Source organism: Alligator sinensis, unplaced genomic scaffold (genome assembly GCF_000455745.1).
Source record: "Alligator sinensis unplaced genomic scaffold, ASM45574v1 scaffold518_2, whole genome shotgun sequence".
In the NCBI taxonomy this organism is placed as follows: Eukaryota; Metazoa; Chordata; order Crocodylia; family Alligatoridae; genus Alligator; species Alligator sinensis.
In genome coordinates this window covers 727330-737602 of record NW_005842779.1, presented here as the reverse complement: position 1 = coordinate 737602, position 10273 = coordinate 727330, and the positions used below count along the sequence as shown (strand labels likewise).

The following is a 10273-nucleotide window of genomic DNA, read 5'->3' as shown; positions in this document are numbered from 1 at the left end:
TTTTTGCTGGTGCAGAGGGAGCCAGGATCACTGGTATGTAGGACTTGATTGGGATCTGATCCCCGATCCCAAAACTGCATGTCCTGCCTTGCACGTGTGGCTTGGCAGGAGGCACAATTTTTGGGATCACAGATTGGGTTTCATCTTGCCATTTAACTGCAGCCTTAGTTTAAAAAGGAATAGAGATTCTTATTCCATTATCTGGATTAGCTGTTTGCTTTTGTGTCCCTCCAGGTGTTAACTGCCTCTATTTACTCCCTTTCTTCAGCAGCCTCCTCTCCCTTGCCCCTTCCCTTCTATTTAAACTGTCTGCCACTCTGTTCCCAGCATCTGCTGAAGTAGGTTGTTGCCTCTGACAGCTCATGACTCTTTGAACCAGGTAGGGCAGAGTGGCACCTTTAGAGATGTATCTTTTGCATGGCTTGAGACTAACATGGCTAATAACTTACCTCTGCTCTGTAGTTCTGCTCACTCCTATAAAGTGAGTGTAACACCAGTCCAGAGCTGAGGCTTAGCTGGTCAGGATTCACCAAGTATTTTAAGATCCTTAACTAAGAGGTACAAAATAGAAATGATGATGGAAATAGTGTTCCAGTTATTTACTTAGGGAAAAGTGGGCCCAGCAGCAGAAAACTGACACCACTTTAAAAAATCTCTGCTGGGTTTTGACACCTGAATGATGACTCCACATGGGCAGCATGATCCCATTACCCTTTCTGTACACACACGCTATTGACTTGAGCATTACAAGACCTTTGTTTTGGCCGCTTGCTTACCAGTAGGAGACCATTCTCACCATACTGATGTGTTTGATCTCACTGTTGTCTCTGAAAGACAGGAGCTTCCCTCCTGTCTTTTGGTTCTGATGCTCACTTCCAATGCATCTCCTGCAGCTGGGAAAGATGAGATTGACAATCCCATGCCGTGCTGTGACCTGCACACATCTGCAGTGTTTTGATGCTGCTCTTTATCTACAAATGAATGAGAAGAAACCCACCTGGATTTGTCCTGTTTGTGATAAAAAGGCAGCTTACGAGAGTCTGATATTAGATGGGTAAGTGTGTGTGTGTGTGTCTTTTTAAACTTTTAGTTTTTAACTAAATACAGTAGTTAAGGAAAACCTAACTGAAGCACAAAAACCTATGCTATCTTTTAACATTGAGACTTAAGATTTAGGTAATAAGTTTTGACCACCTGACTTCCAAATTTATTTCCATAAATATTCGTAGATACTAATCTAATCGGACCTTCATAACAGAAATCATTGTTAGTAATTCCTTCATAAAGCGCACAAACTGTTTGCCTGAGCTCTGGAACATCATTTAGACTTGAGAGAGAGGGCAGTGTGCATCCTTTGGCATGTGAAAGAAAATTAGCAAGCTGTACTTTGAAACCATCTTTTCAAATCGGTTGTAGCCGTGTTGATCTAAGGACATAGGCAGACAAGGTTCCTTGGGTGAATTTGATATCTTTTATTAGACCAACCCAAATGGTTGGAGAATAGTTATTAAGCAAGCTTTCAGGTTCAAAAACCCTTCGTCAGGCTAAGGAAGTTTCAGCAGTTGGTGTGTGCTCTTCCTATCAAATTCACCCAAGGAACCTTGTCTGCCTATGTCCTTAGACCAACACGGCTACAACCCAAACCCCTAATACAAAACTATATGCTTTTTATCTCTAGTCCTCGCTGTTCCCCTTCAAGGTCTAGTTTTCTTTACAAGGGACTGCAGTTTTCTTTACAGACTTGAAATCCCTAGAGAATGAATCGGGACCTTAAACGTTATTAGAATGTTGCTGTAATACCCCGTGGTAGACTTGACTTTTCTCTCTAGCTTGTTTGATGCAGTTCAAATTCCATCAGCTGCATCTTCTCACTTGGCTCGAGACTAAGAACAAAACTAAAGCAGCTTGTCTTTATTTTCCAGGCTCTTTATGGAAATACTTAATGAATGCTCTGATGTGGATGAAATTAAATTCCAAGAGGATGGTTCCTGGTGCCCTATGAGGCCTAAGAAGGAAGCTCTGAAAGTATCCAGTCCACCGTGCACCAAAATAGAAAGTATGTGTGTTAGAGTACTGAATGGCAAACATAAAAATAAATGCTGTCATGTCTTAGACTCTTAGGATGCAGAAGTGCTAGGGTACTACTAACACCCAAACTAATTCTTTACCCATTTACATTTTAAATAGACACCTGCTTCTTTGAAAGAAAAAAGCCCACCATTTTGCATGATTGTTTTGGGAAATGGAACACAGAGCTGCTCTAGATGACTCATGTTTCTGATCTTAATTTCTGTGATTCCTAGTCTTTGATCTCGGAAAGCAGGGTCCCGATAACTACTCCCTATGTAGTAGTCAGGCAAGCCGGCTAAATTAAATTTTGAGGTGTTGCACATGCTGCAGATGGCAGCTGCTGATATCTGCAACTTTCTGAACAGCCATGCTTCTTATTTTTGTCCTCCAGGTTCCAGTGTTGTCAGCAAACCATGTTCTGTGACCGTGGCCAATGAGACAAATAAGAAGAAAGTTGATGTTATTGACTTGACGATAGAAAGCTCTTGACAATAGAAGTCCCTTCCGATGAAGAGGAAGCTCCTCCTGCCAAAAGGAAGTGCATATTTATGTCTGAAACGCAAGGAAGCCCGACCAAAGGGTTTGTTAATTTTAAAGTTAGTTGTTATTCTGTAATGTCTCATATGAACTGAAATGTGGATGAAGCTGTAATCTCTTGTGAATGGAGTTCCAAACTTCACAGGAGAATTTTGTTAGGCCTCTTCTTGCTGAAGGCTGTATTAATACAGTATCTTTGTACAGGCGAAGTGTAATTAAATAGTTTTACGTCACAGACTTGCACTGACTGTTGCTCTGTTTCCAGGAATGACCTCCCAAGAAAAGGCAATTGATAAGCTGATGCAATAACAAGGGTTCTCCTCATGGTACAGGAGCTGAGGGACCATCCCGGTGCAAAATGCTAATGCATTCTTGCTAAACTAGCTTCTACTTAAAATTTGAAAATGTATGGCAAATTAGCAAGGGGGGGTGGGGAAGGGGTGCTGGTGTCCCCTGCCTCCCCAAATCCTTTTCTGCTACCTCGCTGTGCTGAAGTCCATTCTGCCAACCCTGGAAGGGAAGGGCTTTTACTTTGTACAAACATCTAGATTTTTCCTTGCAAAGTTTGCAGACAACTGAACTTAAACAAGAATTCCCTGTCAGAAGAGGCCAAGAAATGCACCAAATGTTCAGTAGAGTAACAGAAGAGAGATTGGGAGTTAAGGCTAGAGGAGGCAAGAAGTCATCTTGCTAGAAACAGGTGGGCCATATTTATCCCTGGTGGAATTGCACTGGCTAAGGTGGAATGACATAGAGCATGCATTTTGATCTGTTCTTGTTAGGCATTAGCAGAAGTCCAGCTTGCCCCAGATCAGATCTGGTTGGTCTCCTTTTATCCCGATTCAGAACTCCTAACTTCCAGCAACATGAACTAGCTTCTTTAGCAAAGTCTCTTCCTCCTGCGTCCCTTCCATATCTACATGATTCAGCAGCTGTCTCCCATTACAGCTTTCCTCCAAAACCTTTCTCTGAGACTCCCTTGAGAGCCTGGGAAACCTCCAGACTGCCAGCTAAACATAGAGGTGGTTTGCTAGGCTGACCGTTGTTAAAATTGGTTATTTGTTCCACCCGCAGACTACAGAGAGTTAGGCTTTGGGATTCACCAACTACTTAGAACCGTTTCCTAAAGTGTGAGTCATGGCGTAGTGGTTCATGTCTTTAAAAAAAAAAAATTGTATATTGTCACCTCTATCCCCCAGATAACAACTACTACTACTACCTTTTTTCCCTTCTTCAGTTGGTGGCAGTGCTAAGCAAGCCCTGCGGTCTCCACAGCCAATAAGATGTGGGGTTGCTCTTTGGCAAGTCTGTGGCTCAGATAATTTGTCTTAAACAATTCTTAAAAATGACACCCTCCCCCCCGGCTTCCCAATGCCATCACTTGAACAGTGGAGGAATCTTATCAGCAGGCATCTTCTCACATTACTGATTCCAGCTGAAAAGAGTTGTAAACATCACTTTCACTAGAAAATAAAAGACTTAAGAGGATAGCGGTGATTTCCCTTCCATAATGCCATAGCTGGTGCCACATGGCTCCTAGGATTCATGTCTGTTGTACATTGTTAGGAGGCATTCCTCCTGCCCGCTTGCCGGGCACCAGAATATTAAATTTGTTGCGGCTTTTGAACAACAAATGCTAGTCTTTCGGGAGGTGACTTTTTTTTTTTTTAGTGTGTAGTAATGTATGTCCCAGGTATAAGTTTTGTGTAGAAGTTTTTACCACCGGCTTGAAGGTGCCAAAAGATCTTACTCAAATATTCAGGTGGATAGTTGGCCCAGTAAGTTACTGTACTTGTATTGCACCTCTGGAGAGCTGAATTTAACTCTGGCTTTAAGTTGCAAGTAAAAATGGGCTTGCTGTCAGATGCATATTGGTTATCTCTGCTCTAGTGAGAGCAAATAATGCAGATGATAACCACCTCTATGATGCTAGAAGTCTGCAGAGAGGAAGCAATATGTGGGGAAGCTTAATCATGTGCAAGCTTCCTGGCTTCAGCTATCAGCCCATGATTTCCAGAGTACTCTGTTAACTTTTACAAACAAATATCCATTTCTTTCCTGGATGGTAGAGTGTTATAAATGACTCCAGCACTGTCCTTTGTTTTAATGCCAACTTGCTCTTATGTCACAGCTGCTGTTGAGAGACAAGATACGTTCATGTTATAATGAAGACTGTTATGAAAGAGGAGATTAGAGTGGAGTACTGTGTAGTGAGTAGCCACACTCTAGTTGTGTTGTAACGTAACATAGTGACCTTGTGAATGAGAGTGCACTGTGGTGCATAATTTTCTCTCCTGTTAACTAACAGCCAGGTTGTTTGTAATTTCCCATGCTGTTTAAAACAGGGTTCTCATGTATCAACCATCTACTGTAAGAGTGCCCAGTGTGACAACGGTTGACCCTGCTGCTATTCCTCCATCATTAACAGACTACTCAGTACCATTCCACCACCCACCAATATCAAGTATTTCATCAGACTTGCCAGGTAGGTGATGGTTATTTTTAACCTTTTCTGGTAGTTTTATTAATTGGTGGGGCATCAGTATGGACAGATACGGTTTTGCCATGCGAACTCAGACTAAACTGAGCACTAAAGCCATTTTAAAATCGGAACAGCGAGGGCCAGTTTCTAGGCTGTGTATCCAAGCTCAGATTCCAACTCGAGCTTCTGAAACGTTGAAGTTCAAATCGACTGCTGCAGTCTATGCGAGTTGGCTAGAAGAGGGTTTGCAATGAGATGAGCAAGTAATCTGATTTTAACGTACTTCTGGAAAGTACAGCAGGAAGAGTATGCATCTTAATTTGCAACCATACAGCAGCTAACTTGTGTGCTAAGCTAAGCCTATTGCTAGAGTAGGACAAACACCTTTTATTTTAATTTTGAGCTGGTTGAGGTTGGTCCTAGTGGTAATTTCTAGACTAGGAAAAAGGTTAAGGTGAGCTACAATGTGTAAGCTGACCTCTATCGCCTTTCTTTACCTAGACATACCCTAAATGCCTATGATGTATTCTTCAACCCTGCTGCTAAGTAGCAAACAAAAGGTGGGAACGCTGGTATTTTCTACCCTGGCTGTTAACAAAAAAAAGCTGTTTGTGGGGACTCTGGGAACTCTTCTACCTACTGCATTGTATACAGAGCCTAGAAAAACAGTGGTTGACAGCAGGCTTCAAACCTGGATCAGTTTCTGTTCAACACCCCCATCCCCAAGCTGTCTTTCCTCCCTGTGACATGTGTGGCTTCTCCCCCTCTCTCTTTCAGCACCACCTTGATGATGGCAGTGGGGTACATCTCGTTCCCCTCATTTCACTGCTCTCTGGTTCCTTTATTGCTACTTTTAAGAAAAACCAATGTCTTTCTAGACTGGACAGTTCAGAGGTTAGTCATACCTTACCATGAACTGAAGCCTTACGGAGAGAATTGAGGAGGAGCTGGAGTTCTAGCACACTTATCCAAATGGATCCCTTATGTCCATAGGGGTCTCCTGCAAGTGTTTGCCGGAGGAAAGGGACCACTACCCAGAACTGGCTGGAGGGCAAGGGTCAGTGGGAGAGATGGAGCGTGGGTTTTGCTGTTGCCCATTCCACTTGCCATTTCTTTCTAGTGAACTGAGAAAGGCAAGGCCAAGGTCTTCAGAACTGGAAGACTGAAGTCTCTCTAGTAAAAAAAAAAAAAAATTTTAAAAAAAAAAAAAAAAAAAAAAAAAAAATCTGCTTTTTCACTTTTTTTTTTTTTATTATTATTTTTTTTATTTTCTTCAATTCCTGCTTATTATTCATTCTGGGAAATCATTCGCTAACATCACTGTTGGAGCTGGAGCACTATGTGCTATGGTCTCTGGGGCATGTATGTCATGAATGGCTTTTGTTTTTTGGTTGGTTTTTTTTTCCCTGTCCAGCTCTTGCCCATGTCAAGATTGGTTTGTGGCTAGGGGTGTATGGTCTCTGGGGCATGTATGTCATGAATGGTTTTTGTTTTTTGGTTGGTTTTTTTTTTCCCTGTCCAGCTCTTGCCCGTGTCAAGATTGGTTTGTGGCTAGGAGCATTAGGAAGTTTCTATACCCCAGTGCAAAAGATGAGAAAACTTTAGTCCCTGCTCTTGGAGCTTATTGTTTGAACTGCTCACAGTGGCTTGTCTATTCCTTTCATTTGTCTAGACAGACACAAAACGGGGATGACTTTTAGAAATGTGTCCTTGCTGGCTGTCGCTGGTAAAGGAAGAGTTGCTGCTTGCTTCTGGACTTGTGCATGTAGTCGCCTTGTCTCATTTGAGGATCTGTTGTAGAGAACTCACTCCAAGTCCCATTTTGGCCAAGTCCGGTACAACATCCAGTGAAACTAGCGTTTTGGACCAATAGTTCCATTTAAGCAACCACATTAAATAAAAATATCCCAAAATTTCCAATGAACACCTCATCACCTCCCTTTCATTTAATTAAGCTCCACTTGTACTAGATAACTTCCCCCACCTCCCTTGCCCCCTTCATGTTGTTGGTTGAAATTAGTGTCACATTTATCCTGTGCTAAGTGCTTTATAGCTAACGCATTCTCTTTAAAATACTCTTTTTAAAGCTATACCAAAACTCTTAGCTCATGGAAGAGATGGGAATTAATTTTATTCTTATCTTTCTAGGTCTGGATTTTCTTTCACTAATTCCAGTCGATCCACAGGTATGTTTCTAGACTACATTGGCATTTCTTAAACTTTTTTAGTTTTTGTATTTCATGGTTGCTTGCTTAAAAATCAAGTCATCAGGACTAGCCAGGTGCATAGGAGGTGCCATACAACCAATCCCATCTCAGACCGTGCCTACTTGCATCTGAGAAAAATACAGAATGCTCCATGATCGGCAGTTATGAATACCCTGCTTGTAAGGGAGGATGCTTCCTAGTAGATTGCTTATGGCCCTTTTCCCCCTTGCTCATAAGAACCTGCCCAAAATGTTCCCAACACTTGCAGTAGAACCTGTTTGAACTGCTAGCGGTGCTGTATACTGTTACATGGCTACTCTGGCTGCATGCGAGTGGAAGAGAGTGAGCTTTGTCCATGCTGAATTTTGCTAAGTGTTTCTGGTGTCATACAAGATGGAAGGTGCTGTGTGTATATGTGAGGGGGCTGCAAGTTGTGGAGCAGACCTTCCACAAATGACAGACTTTTTTGTAGCAACACAAGACCTTTATTTCACACCTATGTATTTCCCAATATAGTGCCAAATATCCAGCATCTTTAAGTGATGTTTGAACCAGCCTGGCCCTCGCAAGTGAATGAGCAGGGTCTGCACTGTGATGTTATTTATTTTTGGTTTGCTTGCATACTGGCTTGCAGACCTCTGATTCTTACTATGCATCATGTGTTGTTGCAGTGAGGTTGTTGTAGCTTGCTTACTATTTATAAGGGAAATGTATCTTCAGCGCATACATTTCCCTTGTGCAGCTAGTCTCTTCCTTATCGGCATCATTGTTTGTTTCAAGCAGTACTGTGCTCCTATGTTTTTGGATAGTCTCACCTCAACATTAACAAGCAACACCCCTGGCAGCATCATCACCTCAACCAGCCACCACGAGAGCAGCACTCACGTTAGTTCTTCAAGCAGGAACGAGACCGGAGTCATAACTAGTAGTGGAAGCACAATTCCCGACGTCATCTCATTAGACTGAAACCCTGGGCAGCAAGAAACTGGAGAAGCAATCGCACAGAGCTGCTCACCATAACCGAGACACGCAACTTCAGCATCTCGGAAGTTATTTTGATATTTATTGAAAGACGGATGGATTCTGTCGCTTTCTAAAAGCGGAGATTAAATTAACTACAGTGACAGTAGGAACTGAAGTGATTAGAATCTTTTTGTTTTTTCCCTCGCTCGTAAGAGAGAAACTTGGAATAAAAAGAGACCCATTCAGAACAGGCCCACTACCCTGTCCAGCTTGTTCTGGGGAAACGCTTGGTTTTGTTGCCAGATGGATTCCACAAGTGGCTTTGTATTTTTGTTGTAATACACAGCAATAATGTAAAAAGAGAACTTTTTTTTTTTTTTAATAATGGCACTTAATGGCTCTAGGATGACAAGAGCATATATTTATCCTGGATGCAAGAACAGGGTGCAGAAGTATGCATTGCCGAACTTTTAATCCTTCACTGGGGCCTGTAATAAACTTCATTTGAGAGAATGAAGCTTTGTGAAATAGCCATGGCTTGTGTTTATATTTGTTTAGGTTGTTCCCTACCTCCTCCTTACCCTGGAAAATACTTCCGTGAATTGTTTGGTGGGGTTTTTTTTCTCCTGACTTCATGTTGTTTACTTATGAATGCAAACAAAATCCTAAGCTGTGACTACTTCCTCTTCCTAGTGGATTTTTAGAGAAAAAGAAAACTATGCAAATCCTGCATCATCCACACACCTCTATGTGCATTGTCAATTCATAGTGTAAAAGCATTACTATGCAGAGCCTGGCTGTAGGCCGTAATTTCTGGTTAGACCTCTTGTATCAGGTGAAACACAAGTTATTGTTCAAACAACTAACTCCTTGTTTTCTTTCTATAACTACCTAACCAGAACAGATAGTCAAACTGAGCTGCAAGCCTTTCTGTGCAGCTCTTACAGTTGCCAAGAAACTACTTAATTTTTTTATCTCATTCTTTGTCCAGTGGAGGATCATTCTCGAGCCTGTATGTTGCCCAAGGTTGACTTTATTGGTGTGCTTAAATGACTAATGAGCCTTCCCTTTTTAGGGTTGCTGCATGGTTTCCCACACTGTGGGGAAAGTAATTGTTGTCTGTCCATTGCTGTGTTGCTAGTTGTGCAGACTCCTGTAATTGCATCCTCAAATGCTTGTAGGCACTTACTGTCCCTGCAAAACCAAAATATATATATATTTATATATGAGATCTAATTGTACATGCTCCCAGTAGTTTGGCTGGTCCATCTAAAGATTTGCTGATTAGATTTTAAATGAACCCTTTTCCATCCCCTCTCCCATAAGTTGGATGTTTCCCCTCTGCTGCTTCATTTGTGTAGCTGCCGAAGTGTACACGGTATTCACACTGCTGCATGCAGATGTCATGAGACCAAGAAAGGAATGAGGAAGTGCTTTTGCTTCAGAACTGGAATTACGGCATTGCTGTATCTTCTGCATATCTTGACATGACCACTTTGCCAAGTGTTGTGCTTCACGAGTATCTGTATTTAAAATTCTTCAGGTAGCAACCAGTTTTCACTCGTCATTTAATCTTGCTAAGTTTTCTGCCTTTTCCCCCAACTTTTGTCTTTTCCCTAAGTGGGGGAGATGCTTGCCTTCCACAGTTGTAGGCATACGCATGGCAGTTTATCATGGTATCTGAACCAAGTATGCAGAGAGAGCTCATTGTAGAGCCCTCCAGCAATCTTCCTCCATGTTTTCTGTAGCGCTGAGACTTTTTCTTTGTATGATCTTTCAGCTCTTGTTCAGCTTATGTCTTAATAGAGCAGCCACTATTTTTCCCCCCTTCGTCTTCTAGTTTTGTACCTGTCAGTGATCAAGCTTTTCCCCCCGCCCCCAGCATGATTTATGCTTAATAAAGCCATGCTGCTTGTTGTTCGTTTCTAGGCGACTAGTTGATCCTCAGTACCGATTTCCTAATGAACTGAAGGAAAACCAGCACAATTGCATTAGCTGATATTTAATCCATGCT

At 42.0% G+C, this 10273-nt stretch overlaps 1 protein-coding gene across 1 annotated transcript; it reads left to right on the top strand.

Annotated features, from left to right (window-relative positions):
• The first annotated feature begins 523 nt into the window (after window positions 1-523).
• Window positions 524-10273, top strand: PIAS2 (protein inhibitor of activated STAT 2). The gene is given in 7 exon segments (XM_014525286.2): window positions 524-1054; window positions 1923-2056; window positions 2462-2571; window positions 2574-2650; window positions 4953-5092; window positions 7238-7275; window positions 8080-10273. Coding segments are annotated over 7 exon segments (858 nt in total). The 5' UTR covers window positions 524-878; the 3' UTR covers window positions 8263-10273.